Genomic DNA, 20,729 nt, shown 5'->3' on the forward strand with positions numbered 1-20,729 from the left:
CAGTGGCCCTTATGTGATCCACTGAAAAACCCAAGCTTCCTTCATCCCAACAAATTTTAGGAATGCAGATACTTCTTAAACTTTATCCCTCTACTGCTTCAGATTTCTCCCCAAACTGTGTTTCCCAAACTGTAGAGTACATCCACATCCCAGTGGTCTCCCTAAATCCCCACACTATTGACTTGAGGACTCTTACCCAAGAAATCTTTTCCTATAATCCTTCTCAAAAACCCTCCTCTTGACCATTTTATACCCTTGAAGTGAGATTAAGATATAACTACTTCCTTTCTAAATTCTGTCTATAATCTAGTACTTACTTCAGATCTCTTAATACCTGGGCTGAATTCTGTTTTAACATTCCGTTACCATGTGTTGAGAGAACTTACATTATATAATATGTGTTATTCTTTACCCTGCTGTTTCTCTTTCACTTGCCATAATATAGAAAGTATGTTTGTAGATCACTAATTTTTTTAAAATTATATATTCCATTGCATTAATTTATTTAAAATTTTCGTTTTTAGTTTGCTTTTTATTTTTACTGTCTTAAGTGAGTTTGTGATGTAAATCGTAGAATTTCTATCTTAATAACATTAATATTTGTTCTTCCTGAACTAAAATAAATAATATTGACTTTAAAATAAAGATAAAATTTTAGTTTCTTGATGCAGACTACTAAATTTCCAAGAATGTTGTATACATTTATACTTTCTCCACAGTGTGTAATGTGGCTTTCCTTAAAGTGCCCTTGCCAGAAATATCTTATTGTTCTTAATCTTTATTAATTTAATTGATGAAAAACAGCATCCAATTATCCAATAATTTCTGCTCTGCCCTTTTATTATTTCAGTTTCCTTATTTCCTTTTTATCCTCTTTCTAAACACTTTAAGGAAAAACTAAATTAGCTACTTAATATCTCTTTCCTTGACTCACTAAGTTAAACATTTTTAACTAATGAAAATCTGTGTACATTTTCCCATAATATTTAGACAAAATCACTTTTATCCTTTTGCTCTTCCTAATTCTTTTGAGAGTCTGATGAACCTCTCTCTACTCCCAAAAATGGATAACACACAGGCAAAATTTTGCCCTCAATTTCAAAGGCCTCTAGAATTCCTAAAGGCCATAGACCTACAGATCCCAGGATAAGAACCTCTGCTCTGATATTGCTTCAGAGGCATCCCTTAATATTTACATACTGTATTACACATTTGATGTTTTAAAAATAAATTTGAACATATTTATTTTAAAAGATATTTTCAAATTTACATGAGGTTAAGCACTCTCTACAGAATATTCTAGATTCCCAATTTTGTGTTGCAACCTGTAGTATGGATGCACAAATTTTGAATTTAATGCTTATAAAGTTTGACTACAAAGTGCTTCTTAGTACTTTTTTGGTGAATGATCTATGTAAGATTAAAGGGAAGCAATATTAGTATTATCATACTTTTGAATTCTTTCCATATGTTGATAACACTACATTTGCTAAATAGTTTTAATTTTAACAGTTTTGTCCATTTGTTGAGGCATTTCATTATAAGTGTGGTTCTACCCATTTATTTTTTCTTGTATTTTTGCTAATATTTCTACTATGTATTATGTTTGTAACTCAGCTTCTTCATTTCTAAGTGAAAGAATTCAGACCAGATCATTTCTAAGACATCTGATTCTAACTCTGATTCTGTTACAAGTTCAACGTATTGCATTTATAATGTTTATTTTACTTCATATCTTCATTTAGGTATAGTGTCCCACTTAATCATCTTTTACTCTGAAATTAATTTTATCTCATATAATGATAATAACTATCTCTACTCCATTGGCAGATATTAAACTTTAGAGATAGACAGATTCTGAGACCCCCGAGCTATCAGAAATACTTTAGTCAGGCTTCCAGAAAGAATAGTCATCAGGTACCTTTATTCTTAGTCCATGTCTCTTGTTATATAAACTATCCTGTATTTTCGTTGCTCACTGAGGCAGAGAAAAAAGATTTAGAACATCGTGTTTATTTCATTTTTTTTTATCACAATACCTGCTAAATTTGTAAACTTCAGAGTGGACTGCATCAACAAAAAAACGTCGATTTGCATTTGTACCCTCAGTAACCAATAAGAGTGAAATTTATATTGTTTCCACAATTCCAAATTTATGTCCCCAAAATAGTCAACCACATAGCTGTCACCAGCTCTATAAGGAAGGAGAATTGAATTAACTATATAATATCCTATAGAGGACATTTTATGACTTCACTTACCATGAAGATGTTCAGTAGTTCCTTTTCGTCTATAGAACCATTTCCATCAGCATCATACAGCTTAAAATACCACTTTAATTTTTGCTCCATTTTTCCCCGTACAACTAGATTTACAGCAGCAATAAACTCTAAAAAGTCAATAAATCCATCCTACGGAAAGCAAGGTGGAAAGAGAAATAAGTAATTAAGAAAAACAATTGTTTTACTCATTGTTTATGAGTAGAACCTTTGGTAAATTTAATACAATCCACAAGATTTTAGCATAGAACTTTTCCCTAGAGCTTCATTAAAAAAACAAACAAACACATTGGTAATATGTATAGAAACAAGTAACTTTAAATATATAGGTAAGTGCTTTTTAGAGAAAATATCTACTTACTATGGCAAAAAAAAAAAAAGTTTCTGAAATGCCATGATGGAAGGCTGAGTCCTCACCACTGAACACCCTACAGTGGTTGTCTTCTCCTCAATATTTTCAGGTTTTGCCATCCACTCATGGAGAAGACCGGGTACTAATTTTTAATAGAAGGAAAACATATCAAATAGTTTAATTCTGTACTCCTTTTGAGATAAACTGGTTGATCTTTTTGGACTGTTAAATTCCAGGATTCCTTTTAAGTGCATAATTTTCAGCATGAATCAATATTTGTGAACCTCTTCTATAAAGATTTTGTCTTATTAGTCAGTTTTAGAAAAGGGTTACATGCTTAGGTAGTTCTCATTCTGTTTTAAATCGGTAGAGCATTCTCATTTGAAACAGAAACCGTCTGTGTCATTCTTGATAATCATACACTTTAAACTGTGTTCAGCCAGATGCTCAACTATCTTAAGATAGTTGTGTGACTTTTCCCATGAGTCCAGATACCGATGGTAGCACATCCAGCCCAAGACATGCTTTCAGCTGCATTCTCTTTGGAATATTTAGGATGTCTAATCCTAATTACAAAATAAGATATGACACAAATTACCTTTTTCTTTTGGAAATAAAGGGCTTTAGACTTATTGCTCTATGAAATGACATGTGTTTGCCTTGAGTCTCAAGCATTTATGTCTAGTTCCACCAAGTCTATGAGAAAAACAACTGAGAAATCACCAGTGGTTCTGGATGTGAAACAAAGCCTGTTTGGCTGGTCAATGCCTCTTTTTTTTAAAGATGACTACAACACCTCCGATATTGAAAGCCAATGTGTTAATCACTATCTATAACTTTGTCTTCAAAATGTATTACATTTATTAATTTGCTGCGTTGTGGATGTTTCACCTCTATAGTATAGAATATATATTTAAAAATTATTTCACTTTTTAAAATTCACATTTAAAAATTAATTTGAGCATTAGAGTTTTTACATTTTATAATTTAGGCATCTCTACCCCATCAACAACTTTAATACTTCTTATGAGATAAGACTTCTGCTAACAGATGGGAGTCTGAATGAATGAGTCTTCTAAAGGAAGTTTGCTCAAGTATATAAAATGTATAGTGATTTTTACTTTTACTCCATCTGCCTTTCCCATTGCTCATTAATACCACCTTATTAATCCCTATCAGGGATAAGGGAAATATGTTATCACAGAGTTGAAATTTATTTAAGATGACATCAAGATATTATATCTCCAGATATGACAAGACATGACCACTATTTTTCAGAAACAGGACTGGCAGGTGTATAAGATATAACCTGGGTGGACAGTATCCAACCAGGGACACATCTGCTCCTAGGTCTTCCTCTTGTATCTCTAGGGCTGACCAATCAATACAACTGTTACCTGAGTAATTACTAAGCCTGTTCACTAAAAGGTCAGAGAAGCATCCTCCTGGCAAAGACTAAGCTGGCTTGTTATAAAGTTGATTCTCCAGTGTTCACATAAAAACCTGATATTTTGTGATGGTTTGTTTCACTTTATGAGTCCCGCTTCAGTGATCACAATTTTCTGTGTCACCTGCATGATAAATGACAACAGGCTAGATTGAACAATGTTTCCTTTAAAATATTTGGTACTTTACAATTAGGCACAGTGGATAGGTGATCCTAACAACTTCCAATCCAGGCTCTGAAAGCTCTGGGAAAACCCTACCTGGAGATGAGCATTAGTATTTTCATTGCGTGGTTTTAAAATGAACGGCCTGGTTAATCTATGGCCAAGTTGACTGTAGGCGAGAAAACTTTTCTACTTAGACAAGCGCAGCCTCTTCAAAAGCTCCCTTAAGCAAAATATTTTCTGTTTTCAACATTTTGTTATGTATCCAAGCAAATTACTTCTTACAATCCACGACCAACTTTTCCTTCCAATTCTCTTTCCGTTAAGATTTTGTAGAAATTTGCGTTGGTGAGCTGACCCCAGTAAATGTAATTAAATAGCTTGTGTTAGTGTCGGAGAAGGTTTTAGGCAAATGCTTATGCAGCAAATCAGAAAAACAAAAAACAAAAAACATGTCTTCAATTAATCTATAGATTTCAAGGATGGGAGTAGGGAATAAGAGTCACAGAGATGATGAGGAGATGTCCCTGAAAATATGACTAGAAAAAATGCAATAGAAAATTTCCAAAATCTTTGGGGAGAGCAGAAGGAACACCAGGTTCAGAGTTTTGTAGCTGAGCTACAGGAGTTCCTGGGCACACAGGACTGTCTGGAGATGTCAGACACCCATTGGCCTTGAACCAGGCTAGAGTTCATAAACTCCCTGCATCAGAATCATGTGGGAACAACAAAATATGCAGATTTCTAGACCCCAATCCAAAACAATAGCATCAAAACTACTTTTTAAATGCTCAGCAGGTAAGTCTTATGTATCCCAAGATTTGGGAACCACGGACTGAAGCTGTTTTTCTTCTCCATGTCTTTCTTTGTAGGCAATATAATCATCTAGCCATCTCTCCAAGTGGTCATTGAATTATGACTTATTTTTACAAGAATTTATGTACCCTTATAAGACTAATTAGAAAAATTATGACCCACATGGTTCAGTCTCAGAATAATGGCATTTTCACAGGAATACAGTCCAACAATCAAAAATTAATTTCAAAATAACAGCAAGCCTTTACTTTCATTTCTGGAATAAAGACGAGTTACACAAAATTTATGGATTTCTTTATAACATGCCCTTCCTCTCCCATCTGCTCTTTCATATACACTCTGCTGCTCAATCTTCAGCAATCTCCATTGCCAGTTTCTTCACTGCCAGCTCTAGCACGAGAACACTTCACCCTCTTACTCCACCAATTTTTCTCATAATTCTGCATCACAAAATCCTGAAATATTAATTTGGCAATAGCAGAATCCTCCTTAGAAGTTTAGGAAAGGGTGCAAATTGAGTGCACACAAAGGCATTCTAGTGAGCCTCAGGAAAGAAGAGTTTGGGAGCATGTATACGAAAATAATTTTAATCTCAACATGTTTACATCCTATTCTGAGGATAGAGTGACTTATAGGGAAGAGTTAAATGGGGGTCAAGATGTGGAATCATGATGGTTCCTTGGGCTCCTAAGAGAGTTTGGCTTCATTAATATGTTATAAATCATTTTGTAGGGAGTGTGGTTAGAACAAGAGAGAGAAAAAACAATGTATGGAGACTTCAAATTTAAGCTTTCTCATGGTCTCTAAAATGTATGAAAACTGTAAAGCATGCTTTTTACATCTATAAAGAAAATATACATATATGGGTGTTTCTCTTTCTACCACTAAAGAGAGAACCTTAGAAATCTAATATAATAAAAAAATAAGAAAAGCAAGATCCTATGTACTTCTCTCCAACAAAGAGGTGGAATATGTGGTCTCCAGGCAATAAAGCTTATATTCATATGAAAATATTTATTTTATTATTTATTACTAAGTATAAGAACTACTATTTATATATATTAAAAAAAAAAAAAAAACAACCATGTTCCAAGCACTGCACAAGTCGCTTTTCATGCATTATCTTTAATTCTAACAGTAACCTTACAGGTAGCATTATTATTATTTTACAGAGAAAAAAACGATTGTCAGAGAAGTTAAATACACTAGTTAAAGTAATAAAACTAGAATGTGGGAGAATCCAGGATTTAAACACTGTCAGCCTTACTCTAAGACCTTTATTCTTTGTACTACAAAATATTGCCCTCATAACTGATTAACAGTTGAATTCTTTTTCTGGAGGAGGTGTTGGTAGACTCGAATAGATGGAACATATTCGATGCAGTATGTTGTTCTGCATTCCTACATGTGAACTATTTGGCAACGTCACAGTTGCATAACGTAAGGTAATGAGGAGTGTCTGAGATACTGCACCTAGGAGCTTGTGCTCCCTTCATACCTGGTGCTGCTCAAATTAAGCTGGCCTGTCTGCTCTAAGCTGCTTAGCCTCAGGGAGACTTGTGAGCCCAGAGGGCTTCTGGGGCCACCACTTCCAGGCCCTCCCTCACCCTGCCCACATCGCCATCTGGCTCAGCAGGATAGAAGTTGTTCATTCTTCTTGTGCCCTCTCCTGCTCCCCGTTGTCTTTGATGAACATTTCTTCTGTCCATTTTGGAATTCTCAGTCTCTCTCTCCCTGACCATGGGTTTAGCCTCCAGCACCCCATAAACAGCAACCTTTCCCTACTTATAGTTTTCCCTGAAAACTTACTCAGTTGCCCCTCCAGGACCTGAAGAATTTATATATTGGTCCTGCCTTCATTGATCCTGTTTTTTGTCTTCATGCATGCTTCTGGCTAGGAATCTCTAGCCTTCTTTTGCTGTGCGGTTGTTCTTGCTTTGGATCAGCATTTCTTCCACTTCAGGGCTTCGCCCGACATTACAGCCCTGACAAATCCCTCTATTCTCCTCACCTTGTAAAATCCCTGGCTAAAATATCACTGTAGATATCATCCAGTATGCTCAAAATGGTCCTGCCATCACTCTCTCTCTGTTTGCCTGAGTGATCCTGAGAAACAGAGATATTTGCTTTGAGATTTTGTCCCACTAATGGAGCCACAAGTTTATAAACTGGGTAATGTCATTAGGGGAACTTGCTTTCATTTTACTGATTCAAATTATAAAATTTCAGCTCTGGAAGCAGTCCTTCATTTTAAATTAGAAGTAATAATTATAATAATAATGATGATGACAATGACAGCTGTTGGTATTGATAGAATACTTGCTACACATATAGTGTCAGGCATTGTAGTTTACACATATGAGCTCATTTAGCCCTAACAAGGCCCTACACAGTATTGACCAAGAAGCACATCATTCTGGGTTCTCATAACACCAAGATCATTGAAATAAAAATGATTATTACAATACCTCGTTATAGAACCTCATTTGTTCTAGTATACCCTCTTATTCAGGAAAACAAATAATCCAAATCCAACAAAAATCCAACAAACTATAGTCCCGGATTCAAACGATTTCCTTCCATCGAATTAACTTTCTGCTACTTTTCACAGAATCACTATCTGTGAAAAATTCAAGAATTGTCACAGCCCTTAACTCGAGGACATTTAGATGTTTTCATTTTTTTACACATGACACTTTTCGCTGACATTTTACCAACTGTGGTGGGCCAGTAGCAACATAAGAAATGAAATGTCTGCTTGAAAATCATTACTCAGATGATAAGAAGTAAGGAAAGCTGGTATCAGTACACTATAAGATTGATCAACAATTGTCAGTTAAATGTAATTTGCATTTTAAGTACTACAAAGAAAGTAGGCAATATCAGAGTCACCTCTATCATGTCAAATACATGTGAATACTTTTTAAATACTTTTGTGAATGTTCAAAATATGTGAGGAAAACGTTATATTCAGCTCACACGACCTAGCCCATTGTCACCTCCAGACACATATTAACAAAAGACACAGACAATTGGCCGTGTAATTGCTGGAACGTCCTGAGGAAACACTCCCCTCTGTCAGATGAGAAATATACAGCTGGCTTGGTAAATTGGTTCTATAATGTGATCTTTATGCAGATCAGACACGGTTGTTCTTGACTTAACCATGACTGTAGAAAATTTGAGGGTTCTGGGACATAGGGCTTCTCATAATATTTACCAGACAAGCTCTTGACTATTAATAGATTTCCTGAATATTAGAAGCCCTGACCATCTGCCCCCAGAATGCAGCCAGTTCAGTTGGAGTCCAACCCACTGAGAATTAAGAGCCAGTCTCATGTGCATTTGGGGAAGCCAGATAATTGTCTGAGCTTGACCACTTCTAAATGAGCTAACTATGGAAGATCCACCAGGGACTATGGCATTGGCAGCCTTTTGCAAGGAACTTCCTCAGGGAACCAACGTGGGTCTCCTGTTATAAGCACCTGTTTCCCTAAACGATTATTGTAAGATAAGATAAAATCCAGCCTTACTGAACTTAGTCAGCCCATCTCCAGGAGTGTTTTATTTCCTATGAAAGAGCCTGGATCCTTGTTTTAATAAATAGAAATGAATACAGGATGCCAAAACTTGCAGAATAGATGGTGGAATGTATAATACAAGTAATACAACATGTATTACTTGCTTTGAGTCCGTGTTTCTTTTCTATGACTGTAACTAAAAGAACACTCAGAGGAACTGCTTCTGAATTAATAGTATTGAACCCAGAATCCCCTTTTCATATGTATCCATGGTACACAGCTCTTCAGTGGCATAAATGAGCCTATAACGTCGTTTTCTGCCACTTTGAGGTCTCTCTGGCATAACAGTAGTGCTCATACCAGCTGCACGTTTAAACCACATAGAAGCGTAAAACAAACAAAACAAAACATTGCTGATTCAGTTGTACCGAGGTGGGGTCCCAGCCACCGGTATTTTTAATAATACCCACAGGTCTTTCTAATGTGTAGCCAGAACAGAGAAGTACAATTCCAACAGATTTTGTTAAAATATATGAGTTACAACAACTTAAGTTGAAATGTATGTCAGCAGGCACAGTTGATGTTTTTAACAGGTAAAATTCCGTCAGAGGCTCAGCAAAAGTGTTGATAATCAATGGTATATATGGAAATGCTTTGTAAATGATAAAGCGCTAAACAAATATGAGATGTTTTATTATCACCGGCAAATGCTTTCTGAGAGCTTCTATGCATGTGCTTGTGAAGTTAGGAGTCTTGGTCTTTACCCTGAAGAGTTTGCAGCCTAATGGTTTACAATCTAAGAGATGGTCATTTGTTTCCAGCACATGTGTCTGACGACTAGCAGCAGTAATTGTGGTCACCTTGTAGGCTGGACAGCCCAGTACAGTGGTATAGACTGCAGAGCAGCCAGGGGGGTTAATGAGCAGCAGCAATTATGACACGAGTTAAAAGCCAGGTTGCCTGCTCCAATTTTTAAGGGCTCTTACACAAAGGGAAGCTAAAGAACCAGATAACCAAAGGTCACTTCTGAATTTCAAGTAGAATTGAAGCTCCTATGCAGATGTCCTGATTAGATTAAAATGATAGTCAAAACTCTAAGATGATTCACATTTAAGTAATTTTATTCTGTGATGGGGAACCATTGCAAGGGGCCAATATTTTCTCAAACAGTACAAATGAATGTCTAAGGCACTCAGATCAATTAAAGATGAGAAACAGTGGGAAAGCAATTCCTGCCCCTGTAGGCACACTCTTTCATTTGGAAATATAATTTGAGCTTGGTAAAAAGTAGAGTTAATCTTTACTGTTATCAAACCTGTGGGGACAGAGGTCAGAGTCATCTGCATTTTACAGATAAACATAACATCCCTATATGGGCTGTATTGCACATTTTTTTTAACACTTTCTCCTATATTATTTTACATGAGCTCAGTGAAATGTAGGCAGGATACTTCTTGTCTCTGTTTTAGAGCTGAAGGCTTTGACACAGAAATGTTGTGAGCCTTGTCCAAGATTACACACAGCAATAGGGTCAGAGCTGGGACAGAAGCTGTGCAAATCTTACTCTTCCTGAGGTGCCTCCTCAGGAAGATCCCCATGATGGCCTGTGATTCATATTATAGAGAGATTCACTGAAGGGCTCATTTAAAAATAGCGAGTTTGGGGGTTGATACCCAGAAGGGGGATTGCTGAGTCATATGGTAATTGTATACTTGAAACCTATATAATGTTATTGGCCAATGTCACCCCAATAAATTTAATAAAAAGTAAACAAAAATAAAAATAGCAAGAACTTCTGATACATTAAAGCTAAGATTTGATTTGTGAACATATTTATAAGTAAACTAATCACATATATTGTAGCCATCACATATTAAATCCCACAGCTTACCACTTATCCTCATTTTTCTTTCTGTAACAGCTTAATCACCCATATTTCTAAGAATTCACTCCCCATTCCTTCACTCTTGATTCCCAGGATTTGTCTGAGGCTGATAATTTAAATAACCTGAGAACTTGCTTTGGCTGTTTTGCTTTATCCTAGTGTTTATATATATGTATCCTAGTTCTGACAACTGTTTTTCTGCCTTAAACCTTTTATGGTATGAGTTCCAAAGCTATAAATTCAGAGATCTAAGAGTCTTATAAGAGGCAAATCTTCTGACGAGTGTTTTAGATCCATTCTCCACTGCCCCTGACACCGCCTCCATGCCTTCTGCTCCAACAATCAGGCATTTATTACCCCATTTCTCCCCGTTAGGAATGGCCTCATCCCCACCTTCCCACATGTACATATCTGACAAATGATAATTCTTTTGCTCCAGTTTAAGAGTTGACAATGGCATTCTGTTTAGATAAAACTCAGATGCCTAGATGTGACCCCGAGGGCGATACATTTACCTTTGCACCCATTACAGGAGCAGGAACATTGACCAGGAGCCAGAGGGACTGAACACTGACTTTCTGCTCTGAGATTCCCCAGGCAAGTCACAACTAGCATCTCAGTGCTCTAAATGCCTCATTTCTCAGAATAAATGCCATCTCAACAACAGGCTGGTTATCTGTATGGAGCAAAAGATACAGGTGAGCTGCCTGGAGTGTGTGGTCTCCAGTTATGTTCTAGCAGTAACCCTCTGCCTTAGCTAAGTTCCCACATAACCTTTCTCCTATCTCATACTTTAATTTGAGCTTTTTTGTTGTTATAGTTGTTGTTGCTGAAATTCTCAACTTCTTTGCAAAAGGTGGAACACCATAGCAGTTTAGAGCGTAGTCCTTGGAGCCAGACTGCCAGCATTCCAATTCTGCTATGTAGTTTTAAGTAAGTTAGTTAACCTGTCTGTGCCTCCATTTCTTCATCTGTAAAATGGGAACGATAAAAAATAGTACCTACTCTTATGTTATTGTTGTGAGGATTCTGTGAGATAATAATCATAAAGTCCTTAAAACAATGACTAGTAAAGAGTCAGTAAATGTTAGCTTTTATTAGTAATAATTCGAGTTCTTCACTTTATTCAAGATCCCCAATGCCTCATGAATATCTCCAGAAAGCCTTTATTCACTAACTCTACAACTGGGTTGTTGTTTTATCTTCTGATCCCAGTAAATATACCTTGAACAGCACAGTCTTGCTATAGTGTGTTATATCATATAGCTTATTTTATTCTTTGGGAATTTAATCTTGACATAACTTTTATCTTCAAGCAAACTGTAAACTCTTCGGGGGTACAGAAAGTGACATCTTCTACCTACCTATTCACTCCCATCCACACACCCCTCCAAAATGTGAATGTGATTTTTCTACCAATACTCACCCTTCTGGGATGGGATTGAAGAGGTCTCCTGGCCCTTCCATCTAGCCTGTTAGGAAGAGTCTGGGCCATCAGTAACATTACTGGACAAGATTTAAAAGTATCCCTATAATATCTGAGACCTGTTTGGAACCTTGAAACTAGGGAGTTAGTACAATGCTTTGCCCTGTAATTCTTTGATTATTTATGACCTTTTATTTTTTGAGGATGCATTTGCCACCCCACTAGATCGTAAACTCCTTTGAGGACAGGGACCAATTCATTTTTGTGCCTACCTTCCTTCCACCATGCCTCTAGGTGCTCAATAAATATTTGTAAGTGCAGTGGGATAACAACATGGTGTATTAGGGATATGACTTTGCTCCTGGTAATCCCCTCTATCATCTAGCCTTTCCATATTCAATAAAGACATTCATTGCCTGAGAGATAAATCATTGTAGCAGAAAAGCAGAAATCAAATGTTCATTCTTAACACTTGAGTTTCAATAGTTTAAGACATCTAGGATTCAGAGCATAAAATTTATGCCATAAACAAAAGATTTGGGAGAATACATAATTACAGCCAGCTTCTCTAGTTTATCTTGGCTACTCTCAAACTAGATAAATATTCTACAGGCTTGGGAGATGTGGAATAGGGGAGGAAGAGAAAGTGGTAAGATACCGGGAGATAGAGAGGAGGCGGAGGGAAAGGGCTTTGTCTTGTGAGGTCAAGAGTGGCTGGAGGGGTGGGTGATAAAAACGCCAGGTAGGGCAGGCAGGTGTAAGAGCAGAAGCACTGACTTGGCAGAAACTCACCAAGTTCCCCTGAACCTAACATAGCTTGGAAGGAAAGGCTGTAAGTAGTATCAGGTCAAACAATCCTGAGCTAGCCTCTGAGTCTTCTGTGCCTAGGAGAAAAGAATCCAGACCTAGCCATGCAGAGACAGCAGCCTTCTAAGTGAAGTAGGAGATGAGGAGTGATGCTGTCTCAGCAGATACCAGTGTGAATAGATGCTTCTCTGATCTTTATTAATACCTTGAAATTTAGATGCACCCATAGGAAAGTGGAGGGAGAATGCTCCTTCATAAAATGGGGACTGGAAACAAATTAACTTCATTATGGAAAATTAAAGTTAAATTTCTTCAATGCCTAAATATGTGAACTGAAATTCTTACCAGCTACAAAAGTAAAAAAAAAAAAAAAAAGAAGAAGATAAATTTTAAAATGTCCCTTAAGATAATCACTCCAGTTGGGCACTAAGTACGAATTTAGAAAATGCAGTGGCCCTCCTTGGTATAAATATGGGAGGTGGTGGGGGAATGGAGAGAAGGAGAGAGGAATAGAAAGAAAAGTGCATACGTAAAAGTGAGGGTACTAAATTTGTCACTTCTCTCGTTATTTTATTTAATTACTCAGTAAATACTTGTTTAATATCAACTTTATGCCACTGTGTGAGGTTTCTGATCTGGAGAAGCAAGTAGAATTTGAAGGGGTTGGTGAATTCTTCATTATTTCTGCATTATTGTTTCATGAGGATGCATTCATGCACTATTTGCACTTAAAAAAAAAAAAAAGAAAGGAGGCATGAAGAAAGGCAAACTGAAAATCTAATGTGAAGAAAGCAGTGTGGCTGGAGTGCAAAGAAATAGCCATGCTAGGACTTCCTTCATCACCGGGCTTTGACTAGACTCCAGTCAGTTCAATGTCATGTACTCCATATACATAGAGCCCAGAGTACAGGTTCATGCTTCGTCCAAGAAGTAGAGTCCAGGGAAATGGGCCTTTTGCTTCAATCTCCAGGAGAAGCATTTGGATGCTTGGATGAGAAAGGTGCAATGCCTGTCCACTTTCACTGCCTTTTAGGAACCAATAGCCAGCAATTACCTAAATTTCCACAATGTTTCTTATTTTCGGAGTATGTCTAGTAGCCCAGAACCAGCTCTAATGCTCACCGGCTTTTCAGCAGCCTCATTAGGTAATGACTCACTTTCCCTAGCAAATCAATGGCATAAATGTCAATGGAGGGAGTGGTTACGGAACTATTAACATGATGATGGCACTGGTCAGTCCTTAGAACCCACCTAACTTCAAGGCCCACCATCTTATCCTATGTAGGTTTAATACTGATCACAAGAGCCACACACTTTTGTCGTGCTGTACTTTTCAATGGAGACTGCATGTTTTGATGAGATTACTTGCTACTAAGTTTGAGCTAGCTTAGGCCCTCAGCTGTCAAGTCAGTAGGATTTCCATAATGGAGGCAATGAAGTTGTAAAAACTAAGGAATCTGTGTTGTCCCTTGCACGACACAGATCTTAATTTTGAGGAGAGCAGTTTCTAACCCTGACTTCACCTACAAAGATTTGCTAATATTTTTAGTTATCATCTTTTTTCACATCTTCTTTGTGTTATAATAAAAAAAAAATTTTAATCAGTTTTCATTTATCATGTACATCCTACATGTATATAGTTGCAATTAAACTAAAGGCTTATAATTTAAAACTTTGAAATTTTTGGTTATTTTTTCTAGCCTTTATTTACATGCTTGTAATTGCAATGCTTATTTTGCTTATGTCTTTATTTATCAATTTTAGACAGTATCTATTTACTTCCTATTACAGGAAATGGCAAATATTTAGTTCTGTGACCATCATACACATCACAGTGGTGTGCTGGAGCCTATTCTACCCGCTGGTGTAAGCTGATTGTTAAATTTCCAGAAATTTTGCAAGCCAAGTATTAAATGGTTGCTAGCCTGAAATTGGCCACAGTGGGAACATTTTTACCAAGGAAATCAGCAAATGTTACCAGGGGTCCCTCCGCCCCTGCCAGAGAACTAGCACGACATTGTTCTTCCTGAATACTCCCACAGTTGTGGGTTAATCTAAAATTCAAGAGTTTTATTTTAATGACTCTGATAAATTTTGTTCTCTGCTTAGCCTATTGGTATACCAAAATCATTGACTTTCTTATTTCACATAGAATTAACAATTGCTTTGTTATCAGGCTAATGTCTCCTGAACCTAATGGACAATCTGTGAAAAATGAGACAACCAGTAATTATGTGCTTATGAAGTATTCTTGCCAAACAAATGAATCTGAGTGTATTTGAGCTTCTATACCTAAAAACCAATTTGTGGATAATATGAAGAATAGAAAGCAAGTTAATGACACAACAAGAAAGCAATCAACTAAATCTAGAGTACAGGATATTCTATAGAACCAATGATTCACTTTCCTTAGCAATCAGTGATATATAAATAGGGGGAAGAAGGTAGTTAGGAAACTATTGTAGAAATAAAACAGACTTAAGGGTCATAACCACCGATACCCATTTATGAAGCTTGTTTGAATTTAAACTTAAATCAAAACAAAACAAAAAAAGTATGCTTGAAACAACCTGGAAATTTTGCACATAGACTGACTGGGTACTACATGCCATTAGGAATTATTGTCACTTTCTGAAGTAGAATATGGTCAATAATATTGTAATAAGTTTGCACAGTGACAGATGACTACTAGACTTACTGTGGTGACCACATTGTAAGGTATATAAATGTCAAATCACTATATTGTACACCTGAAACTAATATAATATTGTGTATTAACTATACTTAAATGAGAAGAGAAATTGTACTTTGAAAATAAGAAAAAAGGTAGTTATTTTCACCTTTGTTATGTATGATAATGACATAGTAGTTATATTTCAAAGGAGTCCTTATTGTTATAGATGAATAATGAAGTATTTGCAGGTAAGATCATACAATGTTTGTTTTATTCTTTTTAAAAAACAGGAAAAAATGTAAGAAGACAGATGAAACAAAAGTAAAAAAATTTTGATAATTGTTGAGGATGGATGATGGGTCAATAAGAGTTATTATTCTCTACTTTTGTATATGTGTAAATTTTCATAATAAAAAAATTTTAAGTTGCTTCATTTTAAATTTCAATAGTTCTCCTGTACTTAGCCATCAGATTGCTTAAATATCAATTAATAGTTTTTGAAATCTTCAAATATATATCACTTCTCGGCCTTTTGGCTAAGATCAAATGAAATCCTGAAATATAGTAGATAATCCATCAGTAATCTTTTCAGGTCTTCCTCCCAAACCCCCCTTCTTCCTTTTCCATGTGGATCAGCAGCTCATGGGGCTTTCTGCATAGCTATTGGTCTGGACTTTCCTTCTCTGTGATCCTACATTGACCATATCTGTTTTCCTACATTGGACTCTCTCTGTCCCTCCTTGTTGACAGATTCCCTCTTTTTAGTGCAGCACCTGGTTGATACTTTCCTTTCAGGATTTAGGAGGCATTTCTCCATTTGCTTATACTTCTAGTCTCCTGTTAGAAGCTCAAGGTTATTTTGATTTCTATTTTGACCTTTTTTTGGAAGATTTTAGGATTTTCTCTTTATTCCTGTTGTTACAAAATTTCTTATCACATGCTGTAGATTGATATTTTTCTATTTATTGCGTTGGGCCCTTGTGGAATGTGTCTGATGGGATATTTTTCTGGTTTGTTTTGTTATAATCTTACATTTTTTTCTGGGCTATTTTTCTATGACTCTTATTCATAGACTATTAGACCTATTAATCCCAATTTAAGAATCTTACTTGGAGAGATTCTGTGTGGAAGGAAATGGAAGTCAGGGCATGTCGGGAAAGATGTCTGACTGACATGCTAGTCTGACCCAGGAGAAGAAGAGCGCGAGAGAAGATTGGACAAACATGTCCTAGACACTCCTGAAACCTATGGTTTGGAAAAGCTGCAAGGGAATCCTTGAGCCAAAATCAGCTGGCAAAGGAGGCCTCTGTCTCTTAGAAATGAACTGGCCTGGCCTTATTATTTCTGCTGCACTCAATCATCGGTAGTAATCTAAACCCAGACATGGATTCAGCACAAACACAGTGATGGATCTCAAAGTGATGGACCCAGGGCTGTGGCCAATTAACTGTCCTTCCTGGTGGCCTGAGGTGCCAACTGTAAAGTAGGTTCTATTATGTGATATTGAATGCCTTAGTTTGTGTACTGTGCCTAGAACAGTGTCAGGAACATTATAAGCTCTCAGAGAACATTAATTAAATTGTCACTGAGTGTCAAGGAGAGGCCTGAAAAGGTGTGTGGTTAGTCAAAGGAATTGTTATAAAGAGTATACTCTAAACTTTGGGATCTATTTACTTTTACTTTATGCTTTATTCTAATAAGCTTGGCTAAGGTGAGTACAAGCCAAAGCCAGGTTAGAAATGGCAGAGTAAAAAGAGATTGGAAGTTTATTAGTTTTATAACAATCATAAAGTGGGGAAAGGTGCATTTGACAGCAAGAAAAAAGACAGAAAAACAGTAAAAAGCAACACAACAAAAGCATGTATTTTCAAGATTTTTAACATTAAGAAAGTTAGCCCCAGCAATTTCAATAAGCATAGGTGCTTCAAGGTATTTCATAAATGTTACAAACAATGTTCATAATAATAAGCAATATTAAGAAAATACTGGCAACTTTGAGGAGGCCAGAAAGCATGAAATGCATTTAAAAAGATTTCCATCCGGAGTAGTTAAAACTACAGAGAAGCTCCACTAGAAAGAGTAAATCCTCTGGGATTCTAGACAGCTGATAGTTTTATTGATCTAATTAAATATATTGCTTTTTTTTCCTTGTGTATAATTGCATATTATTTTTTACTACCACTTGATAATGAAAAATCCTTGCCCTTCTCATTTTATGACCTAATTTTATGTTAAGATCCCCACACCTTTGGTGGCATTCGTCATCACTGCCTAGGTTCATTTGCTTTCTAAGCAAACACAAAATCTCTGTGATGAATCATGGATACCAATGGAACTTCGAAGTCATTTAAATTAAGCTCCTGAGATGGGCTTGACCATTCCATGATTGTCACCAAGAGGATTCTCTCTACAACAGCACACGTGCCCCAGGCTCCCTGTTTGGACATTGTTTGGCTATGCTTCCCTGGCAGCCGGATTCATTCTGACAGCATTTCCTTATTTCTAACTAGCATTCCTTTTCACATGTTCTTGCTCTTGCATATGAACCACTGACATGCACAGTGCTTTCACAAACATCGGGCTAACAACAAAATCACTGTCCTGGGATAGGACATCAACACTTTTGGAGATTACCTAAAGAACTTGATGATAGCTCATCTTCTAACCTCTCAGGAACACTGTCAGAGCCTGAGAAGCTGCTGTCTAGAACAACAGACTTCAATTGTGAAATTGGGTTGTATATAGCAGGCACAGTGGGACAGGGGCAGCTACACACAGAGTGAAACAAAGAATGATGGGGATGGGGGAGCGAGAGAGTGAGAGAGCGCAAGAGTGGGAGTGCACTGAAAGATATGTACATAGACAATAGGCAGAGAGGAGAAGAGATGATATGCAATGTGCACAGAGTCTCCTGACTTAGTTCGGGCTGCTATAACAAAAATATCATAGACTGGGTATATAAACAACAGAAATTTATTTCTCACGGTTCTTTAGTCTGGGAAGTCCAGATCAAGTCCAGATTCAGTGTCTGGTGAGTGCCCACTTCTTGGTTCATAGACAACTATCTTCTCATTGTGTCTTCGCTTGGGAGAAGGGTTGAGGAAACTATCTGGGGGTCTTTTTATAAAGGTACTAATACCATTCATGTAGGTTCTGCCCTCATGACCTGATCACATCCCAAAGACCTCACTTCCAAATACCATCACATCAGGGTTTAGATTTCAACATATGAATTTGAGGTGGCACATTCAGTCTCTAGCATATTGGAACATATTTCAGAGCTAAAAACAAAAGCAGAATCTTCAATCTTCCTCATTTCCCCATTGATTTGTAAGCTCCTTGGGGGTAGAGCTCTGTTTACTTGCAACTATGCTAAGTAAAATTTATGAGAAAATCACGGTCATGCTAAGCAGGCAGTGAGTACTTAATTCATGTTTGATAACAAAGAACAAAAAACAATAATGTCCTAAAAGAAATATGCTCCTGACATTGCTAAAAGGATTAAAATAGCCATTAATTTTGCATGGGTTTAATTTTCCCCAGTTCTTGGCTGTTGCCTTCCTTTAAGCCATCTGCTGTTTGGCTTTGGAAAAGGGTTCAGTGCGCTATGCTAGATTTCATACATCCTGATGGACAATCGATTGTTTCAATTGTGTTAATTATCTTTTTTCTCTTCTATTATGCAAACATCTAAAATCATTTGTTTTTCTATAAGTAGTATTTCCTCCTTCCCTTTTCTTCTAGATGGCATCAGCACATTTTGAAATATACAGATCTATAGGTAAAATAACTCGACTAGCCTAGTATTTCAGATTGTGACTTTTTTAATCTTCCTTTTTCTATTCCATATTTTCTTTTCTCATCTTCATATATTTTCAAGACATGAAATTAAATGTGCAGCATCTTCTCAGGAATGAGTAAATTCAAAACAATAGTTGAGTGATGATCTTTAGAAACAAAAATTTATCTGAATTTAAAACTATAAATTGTTTTATTTGTCCCTAAAATAAGTTGGTCAGATATGGAAAAAAAAGTATTATGAACTTTTGATTTGAGCACGAAAACATGTTGACTAATTTGTATTGATTTTATCTGCCAATCTAGATGCAATCACACTTTTAAAAGCAGATTCCTGTTTGCTTTTCTATAAAATGTCACCAATGCATTAAATACTTTGAAAAGTCTTTATAAATCAATCTGCACTTATTAGATTTGCTTAAACGATAGCATTAGAATTCCATGCTGAGATTTAATTTGGTTTTTAAACTAATTCCCTACATGCAGAACATTTCCAAAGGCAGAGGCTAGTTCCCAATTATTTTCATGCCGTCATTGCTAAATGTGTTTAATAACTCCCTTATCTACAAGCTAGGGTTCTCTGAAGACCTCCTCAGTCAGTGGGATGTACACATTTACCTTAGGCTATTTTATATTTTTAAATGGGAAAATGCAGAACCACAGCCAAATGAAAATTAATAGATCTTACCTTGTTCATGTCAAAGGTATTATAGACTTGATCAACGTGTTGGTTGGCTTTTTGATTCAGACCTTGCAGACCTAAGAGTGTCTTAAATTCATGCAGTGTTTGCAGGCCGGATGGATATTCCATCATAAATTTTTTGTACCACACATAGGTCTCTTTAGCAGGAATTGCTGTCTGACCACCAACCGTAGATACATTATTTCCCATCGTGACACAGTCTACAGCTTTTTTCAGGTTGTTTTCATGTAGGGTCTCTCCGTATTTAGTTCCTCACTCTTCACTAAAACTTGAAGCTAACATATGCCCTTAGAAAGCTACTCTAAACCTCTTACAACTACAGGCTAAATAAGAATAGAAAGCCAGTGAGATTAACTCATCTGTACAGTTTTAAGACTAAGTCATATATACAGGATTGTGCTTCCTTGCTATTCAAAGAATCAGTTTTCTGTGAAGGGCAGAGGCAATATTTTAGAGAAGGTAATCCTTGTTATATTGTTAGCCATAAATTCTGCCTACATTATGGAGTGACACAGTGAGGTCTAATGGTCTAGCTTTGAGTTGCAGTCAGGAAGCCTGGGTTCTAGGCTTCTTTACCACTTTTTAACTACACTGACACATGACTTACATTCTCCAGTCTCAGTTTTCCTATCTACAAAATACAAGTATTTGCCTTTTCACACTTAAACATTGTGAAGATAAATTTAGATGAAGAACATTTTTTAAATCATGGAGAAATTATACATTCTGAATACGGTTAAATTGTAAGGAAGTCTATGTACGGGAGAGATAATTGGGTAAGAGATGCTCATATTATTAGTAAAAAAAAAAAAATGTAGTAGGCAGAAAAGTGTGGTTTGCAGATAAAGGAGCATATTG

At 36.5% G+C, this 20,729-nt stretch overlaps 1 protein-coding gene across 1 annotated transcript in view; it reads right to left on the reverse strand.

The window, feature by feature from the left end:
* GUCA1C (guanylate cyclase activator 1C) overlaps positions 1–20,060 on the reverse strand; it is a 29,246-nt gene extending 9,186 nt beyond the window's left edge. Inside the window, exons 1-2 of the mRNA XM_039856862.1 lie at positions 19,857–20,060; positions 2,262–2,411 (exon numbers count right to left, since the gene is read on the reverse strand). Coding sequence (XP_039712796.1) covers positions 2,262–2,411; positions 19,857–20,060 — 354 coding nt within the window. The remainder of the gene's footprint in view (positions 1–2,261; positions 2,412–19,856) is intronic.
* Between the last annotated feature and the right edge of the window lie 669 nt (positions 20,061–20,729).

Source organism: Pteropus medius, unplaced genomic scaffold, assembly GCF_902729225.1.
Source record: "Pteropus medius unplaced genomic scaffold, Ma_sr-lr_union100, whole genome shotgun sequence".
Lineage (NCBI taxonomy): Eukaryota > Metazoa > Chordata > Mammalia > Chiroptera > Pteropodidae > Pteropus > Pteropus medius.